The sequence below is a fragment of the Phaethon lepturus genome, unplaced genomic scaffold (assembly GCF_000687285.1).
Source record: "Phaethon lepturus isolate BGI_N335 unplaced genomic scaffold, ASM68728v1 scaffold15311, whole genome shotgun sequence".
Taxonomy (NCBI): Eukaryota; Metazoa; Chordata; class Aves; order Phaethontiformes; family Phaethontidae; genus Phaethon; species Phaethon lepturus.
In genome coordinates, this window is record NW_010519948.1 from 17,205 (window position 1) to 40,453 (window position 23,249).

The 23,249-nt window shown below is 40.9% G+C and overlaps 1 protein-coding gene across 1 annotated transcript in view; it reads left to right on the plus strand.

The window, feature by feature from the left end:
* The window catches only part of PLEKHH1 (pleckstrin homology domain containing, family H (with MyTH4 domain) member 1), a 46,188-nt gene that overhangs the window by 12,025 nt on the left and 10,914 nt on the right, over window positions 1-23,249 (plus strand). The window contains exons 4-19 of the mRNA XM_010297224.1: window positions 348-431; window positions 2,018-2,099; window positions 4,873-5,882; window positions 8,827-8,905; window positions 9,536-9,624; window positions 10,168-10,318; window positions 11,327-11,466; window positions 12,227-12,337; window positions 14,491-14,577; window positions 15,573-15,734; window positions 16,722-16,802; window positions 17,792-17,971; window positions 18,103-18,211; window positions 19,160-19,272; window positions 19,964-20,140; window positions 20,956-21,053. Coding sequence (XP_010295526.1) covers window positions 348-431; window positions 2,018-2,099; window positions 4,873-5,882; window positions 8,827-8,905; window positions 9,536-9,624; window positions 10,168-10,318; window positions 11,327-11,466; window positions 12,227-12,337; window positions 14,491-14,577; window positions 15,573-15,734; window positions 16,722-16,802; window positions 17,792-17,971; window positions 18,103-18,211; window positions 19,160-19,272; window positions 19,964-20,140; window positions 20,956-21,053 — 2,753 coding nt within the window. The remainder of the gene's footprint in view (window positions 1-347; window positions 432-2,017; window positions 2,100-4,872; window positions 5,883-8,826; window positions 8,906-9,535; window positions 9,625-10,167; window positions 10,319-11,326; window positions 11,467-12,226; window positions 12,338-14,490; window positions 14,578-15,572; window positions 15,735-16,721; window positions 16,803-17,791; window positions 17,972-18,102; window positions 18,212-19,159; window positions 19,273-19,963; window positions 20,141-20,955; window positions 21,054-23,249) is intronic.

Genomic DNA, 23,249 nt, shown 5'->3' on the forward strand with positions numbered 1-23,249 from the left:
ACAGGAAAAGTTGCAGACTGTACTCAAAAAAACCCCCAAAAAACAAAAAAAACAAAAAAACCCAAAAAACAACAACTGTGGTAGGTGGGCAATTGTTACTTGAGCTGGATTTTGCTATTCCCCAAAAAACTCTTGAAACAACCCTCTGAATTTGACTCCAGGGACAATGTAAGACAATTAGAGCTTGATTTTTCAGAGGCCAGCTAAATAATAATATCCAAATAGCAGTCTTAAATCTTACATCTGGAATGGGATCGTCAGTGTTTAAGTAACTCCTGATGCAGTAACTTACTGAGAACAGTTAGTTGTACTTTCCTAATGCCTCTAATCTCTCTTTTTTGGCACAGAAACAGTTGAGGACTGAGGAAGCCAAGATTGTTCAAGAGAAAGCTGCCAAGATCAAAGAGTGGGTAACATTTAAGCTGAGAGAGGTGAGTCTTTAGCTTGCTGCCAGGTTTCAAGGCCTATGAGTAGGTACAGTGGTTGCACTGCCAGGGGGCTTCTATGTAGGACAAGAGTCGGAGGACAGTCAATCTGCCACAGAGGCTTTCTGCTTGCTTGGCCCTACGCACACAGTTGCAGAGCTAGGGTCATCCCTCTTACTGAGTGCTATTTACTGCTTTGGGCAAACTATAAATGACTGTGAAGTTACTAATGACTGAAAGTCTCTGAAGATGATTTACTAGTCACAAGTGGCTTTCACCTAGCTTTCCTCTGCCTCTCCCTTTTTTTCTCTGGGTGCAGTTTCTGGCCCTTTTTCTGACGAAGCAGCTGTGACACAAACACATGTTCTTTGCTCTTCCTTAATTTGCCATCTCTGACTAATGCTGTTTTCCACTGCCCAGCATTTTCGCATGTCTAACCTCTCCCTCCTATCCATTCTGTGGACTTATGCCTCTATCTGTGCCTAATTCAATACCCTCTAGAAAAACTGAGAGATAGCAATGGGTCAGCATGCGCTTTTGAAGATGCAGTAATAGTTTACAAGTGGGCGTGGGGCTATCTGGTCTTTCCCTTTTATTCCAAATTAAAGGCATAGATTTCCCAGTTTATGCCAGAAAGGGAATTTGTTGGAGTTGGAAGAAGCAGTCTTTGTGGCCACTAATTGTGTTATAATGTGACTTTGTAATCTCGTTAGATTGCCTAGATATTTCACTGAGCTGCTGTGCTGCTTCTCTTTCATTTTCCTATATGAAATAACTTAAGGTGCATCTACATTACTGACTGGTGCAGCACAGAGGAGGAAGCACAGGGGTTGACTTGGTGTGACCTGCTCTGAATCCAGGACCCTACATTCACATTGTGTCTTTACTGGCTATGACGTTCGTGAATGTTCGTGATATGCACCTGATTCTAGGTGTATACCATGCACAACTGGACCACTGCCAACTGAAGGACTTTGCATCTGTGTTGCAAATGGGTCGCTCTAGAGAACACCATGGGTGCAATTTCAACTTCTGTTCCATCAAGAGGGAAGCCTCTTTGGGCGCACCACTGCTGTATTTAAGAATGTATGCTGAGACACTTCAAGCAAAGATGTAAGGCAAATTTGCAAAGAACCACTTGTGCACTAATTGCAAATATAAATGCACCCTTAATGTTTGATTTTCTTTGGTCCCTTGGATCCAGGGGATCTCCTCTTACCACATGCAGGGTGAGAGGGAAAAATGCTTCTCCTGGGAAATACTTTTTTGATTGTCTCTTTCATGACAGTTATTTCTGGAACAGGAGTAAATGATAAACAGTAGCAGGGAAGGAGATTAAAAGACCTATTTGAGAAGTGCGAATAGTATGTACAGAGGCTATTTGAGAAAGCACAGCAAAGTGTTTAAGTGAGTTGCCAGTGGAGCTGCTGAGTAGAAGGATTTCAAGATGACTGGTAGACTCACCCATCCTTTTTTCCATTTCCTATTAAGACACTTGAATGTAATAAAGATGAAAAGATGTTCTGTATAGTGGAACACATGCACATACAGTTTTGCATTATTTTTCAGTTTGTATTATTGTTGTTTCATAGCTTGAGCTAGAAAATTACCACCTGAAAAACTGTAATCAGAGGCTGACGGAGCAAATTGAAGCCCTTCAGGATACATTGCAAGGTAAATGTTTTCACCTGGCATTGTAGCCTAGTAACCACCACAAGAGTGGAAGTCAGCATTCCTGGGTTGTGTTGTTAACTTTGTCAGAAATTAGCACTTGTGACAGTGAACAAGCAGTAGCATTGCTCTCTTCCTCAGTGGGTCCATTTTTAAGATGGAAATAACATTGCTTACCTGCCTTAAACTCTTAATTGATTTCCCACCAGCAATTGAACAGAGGCCCATTTTTTTTCAGTCTGTTTTTGCCATTAAAATAAGGCACTGAGCTCCTGATTTAGAAGCACTCATTGAAATACATAGCAAAACTCTTCATTCACTTCAGTCGTGCAGACTAGGAGTCCCTGAGGTATTTCACTTTACATCCATGTGCAAATTATTCTTGTCCCCACAGAACCTCTGCTGGCATGTAAGCTGAGTAACTGAGGACTGAACGGGCCAAGGCAGCAGCTGCCTGGTCTGCCTTTAGAAGCTGGGTTCTTCTTGTGCTTCCTCTTGTGCTATCAAGTTGGGTTGGAGAAAGCGGTTCACAGTGCTTGTGCTTTTGTGGTTCTTGTTTGGTGCATAGATGGAGAACTTTGGTCTCCAGGGCCTGAAATCAACATGTTTCATCGCAACACAGTTTGAAGAGGAAGTTCTCTCTTAGCCATTTTCTCCCACCCCCTTTTTTTTTTAATGACCTTAGTTTGGTAACAGTAAGATGAGCTAGTGTACAGAACTTCAATGGGGATGCAGGCAGGGGGCATTTCTTTCCTGCAGAAGTCTTTCTGGTATTCCTGTCACTCTGCAGCAAGGGAATAGGGCAAAATTCCTTTTAAATCCCACCATGTTTCTAGCTAAATGCTTTATGACTGGGTTTTTCTCATCCCCTCTGGCTCTGGATGTTTACAAAAAGAGAATGGCTGGTAAGCTGCGTTAATAATCTGGTATTAAGTGTTCCCTGAATCCCAACTCTGTGGGCAGTAAACAGCTCTCCCCTCTCCTCTTGTCCCCCTAGACTCGCTGTCCCAGGCTGAATTCAGAGGCCTCTGCAGAGAGAAAAATCTCTTCTTGCTTGCCATGCTAATTGTAACAGCTTCCTCTGCTTCATCTCCTGTCACATCTAGGAAGCTGCAAAAATACCAATAATAGTTAAAATGAGTGGCCTCTTTTCAGTCTACACTAATGATTTATCTCTGGGGCAGCAGAAAACGTGTGCCAGGATTTGTGTGTGCACCAGTGCTATGTGTTGGGAATAACTCTGTTAGCATTCAGTTCCTTGTGACTCAAGTGCCAAGGTCAGCCTCTCATGGTTGTCTTTTTCTCAGCTGTGTTTCCAAGGGCAGATTTCACCCTCTTCGCAATCAACAGTGATTTATTCTGCTGTTTGACCTTCCCTCCGTTACTTTGTGTCTTCAGTTTGTTTCTGCTTCCTTGTAAATCCCCTTAGCGGTTAAGCAATGCCTGTTGAGTTTGATGTTCAAGCAGTGTTTTCAGCAATAGCTGTGCAGAGTCACACTCACCCATATTTATGCAATTTCCAAAGCATCGTATGACTTGATTTTTTTTTTTTTTTTTTCCCAGTCAGGCAATTGTGTAATGCCAAGATGAATCAAAATCACAAAGTGAAGTAACATTCTCTGCCATTCCTAAGTTTTATCCACACTCTCATATGCTAAAGCTGCTATTCTGCAGAACCTGTAGAATCGAGATAGTCTTTAAATCTGATAATGATGGAAAAAAAGTAGAATTATAAAGTATAGGTACTAAACAGGAAGTAACGATGGAGACAATCTAGGATCTATCTTTTATGTCATCTTCTAACACAGCATCTGAAGAGGCTGGAAAAAAAAAAGAAGTTTTTACAACAAAAACATATAAGTAACTGCTATAAAACTTGTTGACAAAAAGCACTGCTTGGGTCATACAGCACAAATAGATAGCAAAACTCTAGGGAGATTATTGAAAAGAGAGTAACCTCACTGACTGGTGTGATGAAGGTCTCCATAGATATACTGGAAGCCTCATCTGGTCCCTGGGAATGAGAGGAGCCATACCAGATTTTTTGATGGCTTAAATCACTGTAGGTCCATTGAAGTTAAAAGCCACACTAAGCAGTGTTCTGGCCACTTAGATGGTTTTTGCCGAAGTATTGTATGGGTGGGTGCATTTCCCTCTTGTTGCTCTCAAGAGAAGAGACATAATTGTGCATGGGTAAGAGTAAAAACTGCTATATTGAGTCAGACTGAAAGCTTGCCTAGGCCAGTATCCTGTCTCCTGGTTGGCTGTGGATGTTTCAGGAAAGAGGGTAGAAAATATTGCAAGCAGAGCTGTCCTTCTGTCCATGTACCTTTCCAGCTTCTGCTGTCAGTGTTTCAGGAAGTTCCTAGACCAGAACTTCTGCTTAAACTGTAGTTTGTACCACTGATAAATTACTCTTTCTGGCCTATCTTTTGTACACCACAGCATTCTATTTCCCTTTTTTGTCTGAAAAAAATTCCTTCTGTAAATTTCAAACACACTGCCTGATAATTTCATTAGGCACCCCTTAATTCCACCTTTGTAAGAAACAGTGATAAATCTTTTCCTATTCATCTTTTCTGTACCATTTCCAGTTATAAATATATAGCATTTCTGTTATAGCTGTGCCCAGCCATCTCCTTTCCATTCTGTATAGTCCTAACCAGGCCAGGGTGCTATTGAAATACAACAGACATGAACAACTTAACACTAGCAAGTAACATCTTAGACAGTAAAGCATTTGAATGCCCTAACCGTATGTTCTCCTCTGTTGTAGATATGACCAGCATTCCTCCCTTTGAATCTCTTTGGAGCTGTAATTCTCTGAAGCCCAGAGCATCACAGGCCTCTCTTGCTGAGAAGATAGACCAGAAATCTGTGCTCCTTGCACCTGGTTTCAGACAGGTGTGTCAGACAGGACCTACCAAACGTGTCCTCTCTTCAGCAAACATAGTCCTTGCCAATGACACCTTTACTGAGGATGGAGAGGATAAATCTCTGCTTTCCCAGAAAACACTGAAGCTCATGCCTGACCCATCAAGCTGGAATCTTTCCACAGATAAAGATATATTCCCAGCTGTAAGTTCTGAACACAGGTTAGGGTGCTCTGATTCCACATCACTGGACCCTCCAGCTGAGGCCACAAGAATCCTTGAGGCTTTGACTTTCCAGTCATCTTTGGAAGGAAACCATAGCACCATGAGCACCTTGCAACAAGTGGCTTTGGACAGCACCCGCTTATCTGATGATCTGAGTGCCAAGTTCCGCTCCCACCGGCTGGACTCCTCTTCCTCCGGAGAAATAAGGAGCATGCTTGAGGGCTGCCTCCAGACTGCTGAGCCACCACTGGTTGTGTCAACATCAGCTGTTACAGCACATTCCTTCTGTCCAGGAAGGGAATGCAGCCTTGGCAGTAGTATGACCTTTCCAAAAATACGAACTCCCAATACACCAAGAGACAGTATCCAACTAGCCAAGAGACATTACAGCCAACCACAGCCAGGGGCTAATTCTTTCCATCATGTAACGAACTTAGAGGCTAACACCTTTCAGCCCATAACAGACTCTCCAGTCTGTCATGGGCAAGTGAAGGAGACAGACATTGATGATGATAGGGTACTGGAGAAGATGGAGACAGAACATGGCCTGGTGAGGGAAGAAGCTGGAGCATGTGAGGAAATCAGTCACTTATCTGCGGGGCAAAGAGAAGCTGTGAGTTCTGAGGCTAGCATACTTGACCCAGGAGGTAAACCTCCCACACCACCGCTGCACAGATTCCCATCATGGGTAAGAAATGCAAGGACAACAGTCTGAGAAGTGCTGCTTATCTCTGAGAAGTGCTCAGTAGTTAGGCTACAGCGGCCCTTGGTGTCAAGCAATTATTTCCTGTGGACATCAGTCACATTTCTGAACCACCTAGTCTGACAGTTCTAGACCATGGAGCATGCTGGTTCCACTGACAGTTATTTTTTTTCTTTTCTCTTTATAAGGAGAAAAAAACTCCATAGAAGAAAATAGTACTCAAAGTCAAGAGGTGCTGCATTGTGGTTTATTCTTATGGGTCATCAAAAGTTAATCCTTAGTTTTGTTGTCATGTGTTTAAGATAGAAAAGTGAGTCATAAATGCAAGTGAATGGACCAGATCAGATAGTTTCAGAGTCAGAAAAAGCTGTGAATACTAGAAAAGATACATGGATTAGATGTCTGCATTTCTATCTCATGGTATACTTCTGCTATCAGGAAAATTTTGTGAATATACATGTCCTGTTGCTTACTTCATGTGAGAGAGAAGCTTATTAGCACTTTCAGTTACTTGCTAGTTCAGATGATTGGATTATTTGCTAATGTGTCAATCTGATAAACTTGGTGGAAATCAATGTAGTATCAAAAGAGGTAACTCCATTATTTTCAGTTTGCTTTTTTAAAGGCATAGGCAGACAAGTGGTTTATTGAAGGTGTAAAGTCAAGCACTTGTTAATCCTCATGTTTTATGATTTTTTTTCTATGAAAACTTAACATTATTTGTGATCTTTGGCTGTGTCCTTTATATACCAATTTAAACCTCAGTATAATCACAGCTGTTTTTCCAAAGGAATCTTTTTTCATTCAGTCCATAATATGGAACTGTGCTGAGGATTAAGCTGGATAGTGTAGTAGAAGAAACTGCAGTTTAAAGTGTCTGTTTTATTTGCTGCAAAAGTCAGAAAGGTGTCATGAACAGTGTACTCACTTGGAAGAAGAGAAATAAGTCTCAGAGATTGGCTGCTATTCCTTTCTCTGATCTAGAGTTCCCAGATAAGGTTCTTCTAGCCATTTAAGCTAAATTTTTCACAGATGATCATCAGCTCCACACACACCTGAATGTCTAACTTGAGTTTGGCAAGTAAATTTGATTAGAGAAGCACTGAGAACTTCTCTGCTGCAACTGTATTCACTTGTTTTTATTACAAATAATGTTATATGATGCTCAATTTTCAAAAAGTCAGGTCTTAGACATTTTGAAATGGGTGCTCCAAAGATACTGGATACTTCAGAGAACTTATATCTGAGTTCCTTGTCTGGAAAATAGTGATAGCACCCATCAATGTCCCTCCCAGGATTTTTGTAAAATTTTTTATTAATGTTTATGAAGCATTGCAGTATGATAGTCAGAAACACAACATGAAAAATCAATTTTTTTGTCTTCAGACCAGAGTCAAGTAAGTGTATCCAAGTAGGGCAAATTTAACTATGTCAAATACTGAAGCATGAATAGAATATTAAATAGCAGCTTAATCAGTAAGAAATGTCCATTATGTACCCTAAATAGAAAGTGTCTGGGGAAAAAAATGCATATAATATATCATTAGAGACTAAATCTGTATGTATAGTGTGGCCAGCAGGAGTAGGGAAGTGATCGTGCCCCTGTACTCGGCACTGGTGAGGCCGCACCTTGAATACTGTGTTCAGTTTTGGGCCCCTCACTACAAGAAAGACATTGAGGTGCTGGAGCGTGTCCAGAGAAGGGCAACGAAGCTGGTGAGGCATCTGGAGCACAAGTCTTATGAGGAACGGCTGAGGGAACTGGGGTTGTTCAGTCTGGAGAAGAGGAGGCTGAGGGGAGACCTTATCGCTCTCTACAACTACCTGAAAGGGGGTTGTGGCGACGAGGGCGCTGGTCTCTTCTCCCAAGTAACCAGCGATAGGACGAGAGGAAATGGCCTCAAGCTGCACCAGGGGAGGTTTAGATTGGATATTAGGAAAAATTTCTTCACTGAGAGGGTGGTCAGGCATTGGAACAGGCTGCCCAGGGAGGTGGTGGAGTCGCCATCTCTGGAAGTGTTCAAAAAATGTGTGGATGCGGTGTTTCAGGACATGGTTTAGGGGACATGGTGGTGCTGGATTAATGGTTGGACTTGATAATCTTGAAGGTCCTTTCCAACCTTAGTGATTCTGTGATTCTGTATGGATACAGAAAATACTAATTCTGTCACTTCTTTTTTTTTTTTGTGTACTTGACTTTGTGGTCTTAGGTACTTTCATGTATATGTATTATGTGTGTTATCTGATAGTGGTTGGCTGTATGCTTAAGAAGCAGTAAGAGGATTCCTAGCTTTGATTTTTATCCATTTTAGACTGGTTTTAGTCATAACATTGCATTTAGTTACAGGTTTGGGTTCTCCCCTTGGAATTTTTAACAATTTGTGAAGCACTTGGAGAGCCTTTGAACTGAAAGCTCCATGTGTTGTTATAACTGAGACATAGGCTTATTGAGATCATTCCAGGCATTTCTTTCATTCCCTTGTCAGAGAATGGGAGTCCTTTGCAGGTGGTGACTAAATAAATTGTCCTGGTTTAGGGCTGTTATTGATTCATTTTAATGTGTTGTTCATAAAGTGGTAAAAACACCTTTTTCCAAGCTGTGATGTAGTAATTGTCATGGCTTATTGATAATTGTATGTACGTGTTCCAATCTGGGAATACTCTCTCTCTGTAGCCTTTACAAGCCAAGCCTGTTGTGATTCAGGGAATCGCCCACAAATGCACATTTCCGCTAACGGTCATTCATGCAACATCTGGTGGAATAGAGCAATTTTTCTTAGAGGGCCCCTCTTTCCTGCCCAAAGGTGTGATTGTGATATGATTCTGTGACACAAGCATTTCTTTTTGCAGGAATCATGTTTTTGTCTGACCGTTGCTGTTCACGTTATCATTTCAGGAGATATGTCATCATATCACATTATCGTTTCAGGAGAGTCGAATCTATGCTGTGGCCAAGTCTGGCATGAGGTTGTCTGAAGTGGCTGTGGTGAATGATACTTCCAGCTGCTGTAAGTTCTAGACAAGATGCATCCTTAGAGGGACTTTGCAGTGACAGTGTGGGACCTGAGCTTCTGGCTATTAACATTTCTTCATTTCCTTGCCTATTTTCAAAGTAAATTTGATTTTGGACATAGCCACGATAAAGAAAGGAAGGGAGGAGGATACATCTGATTTCAGGGATGGTTGGTGCTGGGCTGTTTGAGCCCCTACATTCAGTGACATCTTCAGGGACTCCATGATGTCCTTCATCACTTTCGCTGACACTGTTCTTCCTCTGCATGTCTGTGGCCTGCTTTTAGTCTTGTGATTCACCGTCGCCTTCCACTGTTATGGCTTTTGCCTGTTTGGACACAGTGTGCTGGATTGCCATTGTACCATGGGGAGCACAGGGTGGGTAAGATGTCTTACAGGCTAAATGGAGAGAGCATTGCAACTGTCTCCGGGAACTTTACGTAGTTAATAACACATCCCCTGGCCTTTCTGAGCCCAACATGTCCAGGATGGCAGTCCTCAATTATTTGATGTTCCAAGAGGCTACATAAGTTCTTACATGCATACATGGATCTCTCCATTAAAACGTCCTCCTTTTCACCAGTTTGTCTTATTTGCTCTCTTGCTCTCTCTCTGAATTTTCCCAGTTTCCAATTTCTCGTGTTCAACTTCTGGACCATTTACCTGTCTCATCTACAGAAATGTCACCGTGCCAGTTTACACTACGCTGAAGGGGGTAAGGACTTACCTCACTGTTCCTGTTATGAAAAGCATGGTCCAGGGCTGCTAGTAATTTGAGAGAGAATGGGATGAAGCTCTGCAGTGAAGGAAAGAAAATTAGAGAATGCCAGGAAGTACTGGACACCAAAAGAATGCAGAATGAGTGGCAGATGATAAATGTATTTAGGAATACAGAACACTGCAGCAAGGTTTGGCCCAGGAAGCTGCAGAGTGCACTATGAGGCTGTAGAAACCTAGGGATGATAGGGGGTTTAGCCTAGAGAATGAAATGGAAGAGGGCTCTTGAGAGCTTACGGGGAAGCACAGGGCTTGTGGAACAGTAGGAGGGTGTAACCAGAGGAGACCCAAACAGATCAGACTAGAGAGTCCAGCTTGGAATTTCTCAGACGAGAAAGGGAGGAAATGAGGAGCCCTCGGACAGTAGTGGGCAAGGCAGTGTGAAAATGAAGGGCCTGCATTGATTGCTCTGTCTCCTTATTGAGCATTGTCCTGGGGAAGCTGTTCCCTCACCCGCTGACCATACAGATCTGTTTTCCAGAAAGCCACACAGATCAGCAATGTGCCTTTCTTAGATGAGTCTTCAGGCTCTGATGATGACTGTGGCTCCCATGCCAGCTTCAGGACTTCTACTGCTGGATCCGAGAACAGGAAAGCCAGCATGCCAGGCAGCCCTCGTGCAGTGAAGAGAGGTAAAGTGGGAGTATTGCTACTGAGCAGCGTGAACTCTGTCCTCACAGGTGAGGCAAGAGGTCCTGAAAAGCATCAGTGACAGGCAAATGCTCAGCCTTGGTGATGCTAATAAGGAGTTTTCCAGAATGTGTGCAGACATCAACAGCTACTCAGTAGAAACTTTTCCTCTCAGATGGGTTTTTTTACTGCTGGTAGATTTCCATCCAGGCAATTGCTTATCTTAAGATTGTGGGAAGGATTGATCTCCCAAATTCATCACATACCCAGTGAAGCCAACCATAATTTTTCTGTGACTTCTCCTTGTAAGCAAGCAGTACTGACACATTAAATAAAATGTTTTTTGTCTCTGTCACTGGCTGATAATTTCTTGACCAGTAAGCAAATCTTTCCTATTTTTGAGAGGCATCAGGTGATTTGGGTCCTGGCTAGGACAATTTTTCTTAAAGGCTGAGAAGGTGAAACAGGATCCTTGAGTGGAATTTTCATTACGAACAGTAGTCAATAAAATAGAATCCCATTTCATGTAGCCTTAACTTCTGTTGTGATGCATTGGCTGATGTATCTGTGCATTGCCATGGACCAGTGGTGGAAGATGCACTGAAACCAAATCCCCATGGCTGGTGAGGGAGCCTTTTCTTTAATTTGAATGACAGGGGCTTGAAGCTTTATAATGGATGTTTCCAAGCTGAAAACAGCATGTTTGTGCTTTAGACAACAAGTCAGTTGATGGTTTTTTTTCATTTTTTTTTAATATCTGTTCATTCAGTAACAAATTTATTTCACTGTCAGTATTCAAAACTCACTCTCACTACTTTGTCTTCCGAGGGAAAAAAAAAATAAAGGTCTCAGAAGTTTCGTTAGTGGGGTTTGAGTTTTCAAAGTCTGATCTGATTTGTACTTTTTGAACAAAAAAGCCTTAATGGTGAACTCAAAATTTCAGTGTGTGCAGTATTCAGTGCATGCTTCTGTGTAGCCATGATTCTCATTCTTTCCTTTATTTTGAACAGGTGTATCTATGTCCTCACTGAGCTCCGAGAGTGACTATGCCATCCCTCCTGATGCCTACTCCTTGGATGGTGACTATTCGGAGCCAGAACATAAGCTACAGCGAACATCTTGCTATTCCACTGATGGTGGAATGTGTAATGTAAGTCTTGCCACCTCATAATTGTGAAGAGATGCAAACAGAGCCTCCGCCTTGAAAGAGAAGAAGCGTAACTACAATACATTGAGTTATTCCTTGCAAAGTGATGCTCTGACAGACTGAGTTGTTGGTCATAGTTTGTATAAAAAGGCACTATCTGATGCCTCAAAAGAAGGTGCAATTTCTGTTACGTGGATAGATAAAAGTATAAGTATCAAGATCTGTATTCTTTCCTGATGTACTGACTTCCTGTAGTCATATTCTACTTTAATGATGGCCTTACACTTTTGTGAACAAAACAAGTTTTGAAATTCAGAGGAAAGAAGAAGACAGGACAAAATATTTTGGCCTAGAAAAAAACCTCAAACATGGGCAGCATTAAATTCTGTACTCTTGAATGTAAGAGATCAAGCAGACAAAGAACAGGAGTCTAATCATGGCTTAGAGCCAGCCTTCACTTTTATTTGGAAAATCACTGCTGTGGTAGGAAGACAAATAAGTTTTCATTGCATCAAACAATCAGCGAAATGATCTTCAGATGCCTTCTTTACTAAAAAGCATTTGCAACTACACAGATAGTCTAGGACTTTCTCCAAGTAGAGCAGAGAGCACTGACCTTGGATGGCTGCTACTCCCATCAGGCAGAGTAAAGTGGAAAATACTGGAGATGCAGCAAATGCCTGAGCTTGATTTCAGCACTCTTTCATTTGCGTTTTGAGAGGTGCAAGATAACCTGCTCTCCTCTTTGCTCTTTGCTCTCCAGGAGCCCATGGAGAAATCGGGTTACTTGCTGAAAATGGGTAGCCACGTGAAGATGTGGAAGAGACGATGGTTTGTTCTAAGAAACAGACAAATCATGTACTACAAGTCTCCGGTGAGTCACTGAGATACATTTACTCCTGTGTGGAGGCACAGGGGAAGGCTCCAGGCTCCAGAAGATCCAGGCTGATACTACTAGCAGAGTGGGCAGCCATGGGCAAGTTTCAGCAGTGTGCCCAGGTGGCCAAGAAGGCCAACAGCATCCTGGCCTGTATCAGAAATAGTGTGGCCAGCAGGAGTAGGGAAGTGATCGTGCCCCTGTACTTGGCACTAGTGAGGCTGCACCTTGAATACTGTGTTCGATTTTGGGCCCCTCACTACAAGAAGGATGTTGAGGTGCTGGAGTGTGTCCAGAGAAGGGAAATGAAGCTGGTGAGGGGTCTGGAGCACAAGTCTTACAGGGAGTGGCTGAGGGAACTGGGGTTGTTCAGTCTGGAGAAGAGGATACTGAGGGGAGACCTTATCGCTCTCTACAACTACCTGAAAGGGGGTTGTGGCGACGAGGGCGCTGGTCTCTTCTCCCAAGTAACCAGCGATAGGACAAGAGGGAAATGGCCTGAAGTTGCACCAGGGGAGGTTTAGATTGGATATTAGGAAAAATTTCTTTGTGGTCAAGCATTGGAACAGGCTGCCCAGGGAGGTGGTGGAGTCACCATCTCTGGAAGTGTTCAAAAAACGTGTGGATGTGGCGCTTCAGGACATAGTTTAGGGGGCATGGTGGTGTTGGGTTGATGGTTGGACTTGGTGATCTTGAAGGTCCTCTCCAACTTTAGTGATTCTGTGATTCTGTGAAAATATCCTTCCCCCAGAATATCCAGAGCTTTATGTCTGACCTACAGTTTCAACCGTGGGTCTCTGCTTAGGCAGGGAAGCTCCTTGTGGTGGCAGTTTCCAGGAGATGGAAGGCTGTTCACAAGGGCAGATGCTTGACACCTACTGGTTAACTTCGTACACATGATGAAAAGCAGAAGGCATACCATGGCCCAGCTTTGGTCATGTTTAAGATGAAAAGAAAGGAAAAATAAATTACAATACCAGGAGGGTGCAGATATGTACTCGTCAATCAGCATATGGGGCTGTGAGGAAAACTACAATTTTTGGGGGGAATAAAGCTGGATTCTTTCATTTTTCACCCTCCCACATGGACATGAAAGTATTAGAAAACTAGGGTAAAACTGAAAATAAGCTTTCATGCAAAACACTCTCTGATCAATGAAACAATATTGAGAGAGCATGTTTGTGCATTCAGACCTTTCAAAATATTTTTTTTAATTCACAACTGTTTCAAACAGTTTCTTTATGTCAAAAATTCTAGCAGTATGTACTCAAAATTTGTATATACAGTAAGACACTTATTGTATTTATTGTTGGCCTTCATTAGTCTGCTGTACTTGGCTACATTACAAAGAATTATATTTAGGGATATTCACCTTCCATACTTTTTTTTTTCTGGACACAGCAATTTCTTCCATACGTGCATAATTACACAGTATTTCTGTGTATATACACATCTTTGCTTACAAGTCAGGAATACTGAGAAGATTTTTTTTCAACTATTTAATTTTTTTCAGTTGTTGTCATACTCTGACAAGACAAAAAATACACCTCAGGGCACAATGCATATTTATTTCTGATACTAGGTTTATCCATCAGAATTCACAAGCATATTATATATGTGTATATATATAGAAAATAATTTCATAAATATGCAGAATTTAGACCCTTGGTTAGAAGGGACTTCTGGAAGACCCTAGTCCAACTGACACATTGAACAGGGACTGTCACCAGCTGTAGATTAAACCACCCATGGATTTGTCTAGCTGAATCTTGAAGACTTCCAAATGTGGAAATTCAGCCACTATCTAGGTACCTGTTTGGTGTTGTATTTCCTTCCCAGTGAGAAAGGGTTTGTTTTGGGGTTTGGTTTTGCTTTGTTTTTTCCTGATGTCCAATCTGAATTTCTTAAGACAGTATTTCTTGACGTTACCCGTGTTATATTGTCTGCCACTACTGAGGAGGCTTTTGCTTCCTCATTGCAATGGGATCACACTGTTTCACATTCAACCTGGCAACCTTCAGCTGTCCTTTCCAGCTCATGAATATAGACTCCAACCTGCACATGCATATTATGCTCTATTTAAGTACTCTAAGACCCATCTGAGCATTTTTTTCCCCTACTGAAAAAGTTGTTTGCTTTTCTTTCCTCAGAGTGACGTTATCCGTAAACCACAAGGGCAGATGGAGCTGAATTCTTCATGCCAAATTGTCAGAGGTGAAGGGTCCCAAACATTCCAGGTAAGCATTGCTTTTTCATCCTGCGGATAACCACACACTCAGTGTCTGGGTGAGAGAACACTTATTTCAGGCGGAATGGTACTGTGTGTCTCAATTGATACAAGCTAACTTTATCTGGCCCCTGTATTTCCTGGCACAAGCCAGGCAGTTTGTTTAATAAATAATGGGGAAAGAGCTAAACTGTAACCCAAATGCAGCTTTTTGAAATTGAAAGAAATACTCCTTTATTTGTGTTTTGTTTTACACCATAGCACTTTCCTTTTTTGCAGTTAGGACTGAGAGCTTGAAATCTGTAGGGAAGAGTGATTTTTGTAACAATTAAAACCAGATACTACCTAGGATCTCCACTTTCTGAAGGACTCCTCTCATAAGATCTCTAGCCTGACTTTACATGTGTGGAGGATCTGAAGAAACATCTGAAGTGTTGGATTCCTATTAGAATTTGACTTCTGAAATATTGGAAGTTAGGCCATCACTGGATTCAGTTTTAAGTCATTATTGTTAGTGGACTTCATTAAAGTTCTATCATACTCTGACTGAAAGGCACATGGCCTGACCTGTGAGCTACCTTCTGCCCTTATGGAACTGAAGTTGCTAAAGCTTAATACTACTAAATTCATAGCATCTTGCGTCTCAAAGTCACAAGATTTTGAGGGCAGAATGCAATACAAAGTGAAGGCATAAAAAACCCCAACATTTATGTAGTCACCTTTAAAATGAAAAATTAGCAGCAGCACTGAGAATCAAGAAAAGATGAGAGAGGAGACAAAGCCACAACATCCAACAGAAACAGCAGGAGAGCTCATGAGAACTTCATTCATCTGAGTTTCAGTTCTTTCACTTGGGCTTTGAGGGTTAGCACCTTTTCTCTTACCCCCCAAAAAATCCTTCCTGAACCACCAAAAAAAAATCTGTATGGGATAATGAAACTCAGCAGCTAAAGAAAAGATTTGTAGGTGTGTGGATTTATACTTCCTCACTTCTTTTCCTGCCAGCTTATGACAGAAAAGAGAACCTACTTCCTGACAGCAGATTCTCCCAACATCCTGGAGGAATGGATTCATGTCCTACAGAGTATCCTGAGAGTGCAAGTGACCAGTCCTGTTGGTGTTCCTCATAGTGATGCTAAACCTACTGTGAAAGGTTGGCTCACCAAGGTAAAATACTATTTCTTACTTTATTCAGTTTAGCTCAGTGTTGACAGTGTACCATCTTTTTGTTTTGCACAGTAAATGTCAGCAAGAAATTAGTATTTTAATACTGTCTAGAAGAGCAGGGAAAGAAAGAAAAGTGGCAGTAGATTTCTGTATTTCAGAGAGAGGAACACTTGTAAAAATGATAAGGAATGAGACAAGGCTACTGAGACATACTGACTTGGTCAAATAGTAAATAATAACAAATACCTAGCTTATGTATGCTTTTCTTCAACAGGATTCACAGCATGTCATAGTTAAAAAAAAAAAAAAAAACCACAAACCAAACAAAACCAACATGAAATGCTGGTAAATGTCACATTTAATTGATACTGTTGATGTAGGAGAGTCTCAAAGAAATGATTTGTATGTTTCTAGGTTAGCATTTATTTCCATTGTAACATTGCACGGGCATTAGTACAAAGTACAATGACTGAAAATTATTATGCTTTATGTCATTCCATAGATTACTTTTGCATAGCAAGGTACTCTGAATTTTTTAATGTAATTCCGGTCAGCATTTAAAGATGGCTAAAGACAACCTGCATCTGAAGCTTGTTCATCTGCAATAGGAGACAGCTCCCTAGACTACATGTTGACTGGTCTTTTCCCGCTGAGACAAAATGATTTGTTTTTATAATCTTAAAAAGGTTATTCTTAATATTGTATTTCAGGATACAGAAATGATGGGTTGTTATGAATGTGTAAAATACTTCACAAAATCTTAGACTCATTTCCATAAGCACCTATGTCCCATGTACTTAGGCGGGATGTACTTATCTACTTTTGGAAGTGGTGCCCTGTATATCTTGAGAGGAACTCATATTAGCATAGAACAAATAATATATGCAAGGTTTTAAGGGAGAGTTGAATTGAAAGTTGAAATCCTAGAAAATCATTCCAGCAACACTGCTAATGTTAAAAACATGTATTTCTCTGTTCTCCTTACAGGTCAAGCATGGTCACTCTAAGCTAGTCTGGTGTGCACTGATTGGAAAAACTTTCTACTACTATCGAAATCATGAAGATAAGGTAATTCCTTTTCCCCTTTTGTTCGTGAACCCTCCTTTCCCATTTTTCATGAAGCTTTCTTTCCTTTTACTGCTTCTGTGTCTCATGCTTCAAGCCCACCCTTGGTTGTATTTCTCTTCTAACAACAAAAAGAATCAATATTTTCTCTGATTTTTTTAAATTTTTTTTAATCTAAAACGACAAAAGACTTAAAAGGCGAGTGACTGCTCTTTCTCAGATGACTATATATCTTGTTTCTGACTTTCTCCATTTGATCTTGTGAAGCCTTTAGAGCAGACTTTTATACAGCAGCTAATATATTCTGTCATATAAACTGTCATGAAAACAAGTAGCAACAACAATACAGGAAGAGGGAGGTCATTTAATCAGTGTAATGTGCTTCCATTTCTGGAAGCTTGGCCCAGTGGTCCATTACTTTGTCTTGGTGATGTCGAAAGCCAAGTTTTAGAATATGAAGGAATACTGCGACTGAAAGATTGACCTCCAGAGTTAGCACAGCAGATATCCTCTGTTTGTCTGAATCTATTTATGTAATTTTAAAAGTACTTATTTTCCAGTAGCAAGCAGAAAGTCTCACCAGGATTGGAAAATAGTGGCTCAAGATACTGAGCAACTGACCATCAGAAAACACATCCTGCCTTGCAGAACCAGCGATGTAAACACAACTGACAAGTGTAATGGGAAGAAAACAGTACCTTATGGGAAAGACCATCTTTTTATTTGCATAGTCTCATTCTGACCCATAGATGCTCTCCCAAGAATAATAATAACAGTAGTAACACAGTTTGTAAGTACTTTAGTTGATGAAATAGAAGAGATTCTATAGAAATGCAAGATTATATAATTACATTAGTCACACAGTGATTTATAGTTTATTCCTTACATTTTACAGAACTGCTAACATTTTGACCTGGATTTTCTTTCCCAGTGTTCCCTGTCCTTAGTGGGAGATTAGCTACACTTACCTAACTTGCTTCCCCTCCTTATAGTGTCCCCTAGGGTATCTGCCTATGCGTGAGTCCAAAGTGGAAGAAGTAGATCGTTCCTGTGACTCTGATGAAGATTATGAAGCCACTAGTGGAGGACTTTTCTCATCCCACTGTACATTGGTGATTCACCCACAGGACCAGAGTCCCACATACTTACTCATTCGCACCAAACAGGAGAAGGTATAAAAGGCAGTCTTTTTGGAGAGCAAGAGTGTTTTTAGTACCAGTGAACAAACGGGGCAGACAAACTGAACCTGTTTGTAGAAAACAAGGTCTGAATTGACCCACACTGTTCTCATCCTTATGCCTAGAATACCTGGCTGTACCATCTGACCGTAGCAGCTGGTAGCAGTAATGCCACAGTGGGCACATCATATGAACAACTCATTGGAAAACTATTGGATGCAGAGGGAGACCCTAGTAAGTAGAAACCACAAACTTTTTTCTGTGGTAGTAAAGCATAAGGAAGGGTAATTTCAATTCCCAGTTTTAATCCAGCCAAAGGTGAGGGAAGCGGATTCTCTGTAGAACAGCATATGATATAGTGTCCTTTTTCCCTAGTTCCACAGTAACATCTCCAGAGATGATACAGGCATTGCAGTGAAACTAGACAAGTCTATCACATTGTCACATGGTTTATCAAAGCATCTGAAACATCTGTAACATTAATTCAAATTAAAATAAAGAACTGGAACTTTAATTTTTCCTGTTTATTGTTGGTCCTGATATTCCTTTCCTGGGAATCTTGGCCATACAAACACTTCCTCTCTCTTCTAAATACACTCACACACACTTGCCTTCACATCTGTTCCTCTGTCTGCACGTATAAACCCTCACACATACAGCCACGCTCATCTGTTCCTCCTCATCTTTAATACTTGCTCATTCATGTGTGTTTATGCACCATGTTCTCAAATGTGTATTAACGCATGCATTCATACGTAATACTCTTTTTCCTGCACACTCACATATTCCTAGACCTGTATGTGTGAATCTTGCTTACTGTTGACTCGTGACTTGCACTAACAAAGACCCCCCCATTGCAGGCGGCCACCGTGGCAGTTTGTGTCTCTTGTTTGAACGCACAGCTGAGCAGTTTCTCACCAGAGTCCAGTTGATGAGAAGCTCTGACATAGCAGAATTGAGGATGGCAATACTTCTTTCTGCTGATACCTGATGTTGCTGGTGACTACTTGTTCATGTCAGGCTTTGCTGAAATCAGTAAAGTGGCACCAAAAATAAATGTGGCCTAGTGCAGTGCTGCTTCCTTGGGTGCTGTGCCATTTCAGCAAGGCTCCTTTTCAACAATGGACACTGTTACCTTTCTTGTTTCTGATGCTGCGTGTTTTTGCCCATCTGCTACCTCAGATTCTCCTCTATGGAAACATCCTATGTTGTGCTACAGTAAAGATGGGTTGCACACATCCCTCACCACGCTGCCATCAGAGGCTCTGCAGACAGAAGCTCTGAAACTTTTTAAGGTATTTAAATGGAACATTGCATGGTTTTCAGTTATTTTGCTCTGTTGTTGGGGCAACAACATTGTTTGGTCATGTTGTTTGTCACAACATTTACTGTCACCATTGGTTGCTTTTGACAGGCCTGCTGGGTCATTTAATTACAATAGGAGTCAGGTATTAGGTGTCATTCATTCTCTGGAAGTTTAACTTTTCCTTGCAGGGAATCTGGGTTTAGGAGCAATCTCCCCCATGGGGTTTACACTTCAAAGTTAGCCTTTTCTTCCTCTTTCCTGTCCAGTAGTTGGATTGAAGGAAACAGAAGCAATTTACTGGCAAACTCAGTTGTGTCAGTAAGACCAACGGTGAAGCCATTGGAGATTTGATTCTTGCATTCTACAAGCGTAAAGATCAGGAGCAAGACTGGACAGTCTTAGCAAGGTAAAGCACAGGCATGGAAGGCAGGAAGCACATCTTCCTCTTGATTCTTTTGCTGACTTGTGAGCTCTCAGGCTGGGGGAGGTTGAGTGAATTTTTTAGTTGCCACAACTAAAGAGGGAGGAATAGAAATTAAGTATTTATTCTCCTCCCTCCTCTCAAGGTTCTTTAGAAGAATTCATTAATTGTCTGTAACACATCTGGGGAACCTGGCCTGGAAGGTACTGGAGAAGAGTTGCTGTATTCGTGGCATTGACTAACTTCCACCCTTTTACAGTCCTGTCAGCTGTTCATCAATGTCCCTGTGGAGGCACCCTCTATTGATTACCATGTATCACTTGCCCAGACAGCACTGCAGGTCTGCTTGACACATTCTGAGCTGCAGAATGAAATTTACTGTCAGCTTGTTAAACAGACCAGCTGCCGACAACCACAGAACCACTCAGTCATTCAGGTCAGTTCCTCTTTTGTTACTTCCACTCTGCAAATATTTCTACTTAATTCTATGTTTTTAACAATTAGCTCTCATGGTGCAAATGCTAAAGGTGTGTTGGAGGAAAGAGAATCTCAGCACTGATGTGCAAAGAAAAACATTGAGAATGTAACTACTTACAAAATAAATTTTAGTTTGAATTTAACCATTTACCAGTTGCAAATGGTCTATCCAGGCCATATTCGGAATCAAAATTCATAGCTTGTGTTGGCTAACTATAACTGTCACATGGTATTAATTTTGTTTTCCATTTTAGTTCATCAACAACATGCAAATCACAAATATTACTATTAAGCATGAAATCTGATTTTTGCACTGTAATTATTGGGTACATCAAAGGAATAAGTTACAGCATGAATGTACATACTTGATTATAATATTCCCAGCTCAAATGAGAAAATAATACCTGGTTGAAGAATAATGGGTCTAATTTGAAATAAAATTCCCCAGTGTGTTCTTTCTTATGATTTGCAGTCACAAATAGGAAAAAAGTATTAATTTAAGCTTTAATAATTCACTCACCTCTAGTTACACTGGTCAAAATTTTCAAAAGTGGTAGTCATTTAGAACACCTCTTCTTAGAGTCCAGGTTGAGATATCGAAGAGCAGTCTGTCCTCTGACCATGGCTTCCCTTTGAAGCATCTTGAACTACATATCTAAAAATGGTTGCTCCCAAAAGCACTAGTTACCATCCAACATTTTAGTTGCAGTATTCTATGAAAGACAACAGGCAAGAACTACAGAACAAGAATGACTTCCAGTTTTATATTGACAGTGCTGGCAACTCCTCGCTTTGTGTGCTCCTCTCTTCCTGCCTCAACATCACTTCCTCTGGTACATCAAACAACACTTGCAGCGCCATGCAGACCCCAGGTAAAGACTGCAACAGCATTTTCTTCTGCTGATTGCCTTTTGCTTCCACTATTGATAAAGATGGAAGCAATTTTGTAACTCACACCTGCAAAAAATAAGTTGAGGGAGGGGACAGAAGTTTCCCAATGGTATCAAGCTGTTCCCCTTCAGTCATTCAATTAATTTGTCATTTATATTAAGCTAGTTCACAAAACTGAGCGACCTAAGAACTTTTTGCAGATATAACTGGAGCTACATAGGGATTTTTTTTTTCCTGGTGCAGCTACTTTCTTTTATTGATAGAAAGACAGACCAAAGTAATTATTTAGAATGAATTATTAGAATTTTAGGTGATTACATTCTGCTGTCAGGTTAGCAGGCATACTGACAGAACAAAAGTGAAGCGGAGGACATCTCAGGGAACCATAAAAAGTTAGAAAAAAATAACAAACCTGAAGTACATGCTAGTACTGTTTTCTGTTACCTCTTTGGTGTGCAACGTTTTCCTCTGTAAGAAAACAGTGCAAGATTTTCTGTAATGGCAATAATTTGTTCTCCAGTGTTCATGCTGTGGTCTTTGTTTGTTTCCATGGTGATCTGGTCTTCAGCATATCTCACTGTGTCTTTGGCAGGGAGGTCACAGCTAGAGATGTCTAGTTGTCTGTTGCAACAGTATACTGTTGCTAAGACATAGGTAAAAGAGTGGTTTCATTTCAAACAGACATTCGTATTCAAATACTCGGCCTAAATCTGCCTTGGAACTCAAGCTAAAAGTGTCCTGGCATTGCAGAGGAATCTGTGTACTCCTCCTATCGATTTTTTTAAAATTATTTTCTTATGTGCTGCCTCACATTTGCTATTTTTTCTCAGAAGCAAAAATACAGGTATCAGACACTCCTCGATGCTCAGGCTCTCTCTCCATTGGCAACATGTTAGGGATCTTCTGGGTAGTACCAGAAACCATTTCTTCAAACTTTTGCATTACCAGCCCCCAGACTGGCCCATTCAACTCAGTAGTGGAGCTGCTCTCCTGTTAGGAACTATTGAATTTCATAAGGATGTGCTGGGCTCTCTGGAACTCATTTAATGCATCAGTTTCAAGCATTATGATGCTGATGGTCTGCCAGGTTCTTAGCCCAAAAGTACCTTTATCAACAAATAAACTTTAAGCAGAAGCAAAGTGGAAATTTATTTATACAATCCATCTATGAAACAATTATTAGGGCTAGAAAAAAACATACAGAAATTACAGGAAACTGTGTTTATATTCATCTGTGGTTCACATTAGATTTCAAGCAGTTGCTAAATGGGACTTGACTTAGCTCCTTCTGCCTAGCTTTAGGAATATTTATGTCTCTTTAGATGGAGTGGGGACAGTTGTTTCTTGACCAGTTAATAGATATACTTTCCCTGTTTCATACAGAAAAGAGGATACTAGAATGTTTACACTACATAATGCCTATGGTCTAGATTTACACTAGATCTTTATTCTAGGTATTGTTTTTCATGAAAGGTGACCTTAGAGTATATATCCAGTCTCTAAGAGGAACAAAGGGGCATAGTTCAGATTAGAAGACACAGGACTCAGGAGCACTTGGAAGCCAGACAAACAGCTTCTTGTTGATGCAAGATTCTCTATTTGAAAATTGTTCAAATCTATTACTGGGGAGGTGAGCAATATATTGCTACAGTGAAAAGCCAGAGCTCCTGACTTGCATGTTTCTTGCAGGGATTTAACTGGAGATTTAATCATGTACTGAGCTCCTGAAGGCATCTTGAATGGAATTAGTTTCCCCTGCAAAGTGATAGCATGGTTATCAATCCATATAAATCCTTCAATTTCAGAACTTTTTTGGTATATGCTTTCATAATGTTTTTGCAAAAGGTGTAACTGACTGTTCCTGTCTGGCTTTAGAGACACACCTATCCTTTCGGTGCTGTTCAGTGGAGCACTCTCTTCAGTGGGCAGTAAACTGATCGTATCAGTAACTATCCCTATACTGTATTGAACTATCAACAAATCTGAGCCTGCTTTGAATCTCTGTTGAGTCTCTTGATTGGCAGATAGGGTTAACAGATGGAAGCTTATTTGTATAACCATGTAAATTGATAAACACAACTTCCATAATCCTGTAAGTGAGACTAATGCATTACAACTTATTAATACTTACCAGGATTTGACACGATAGTAACTAAATTCTGCTGGCATGAGAGCGA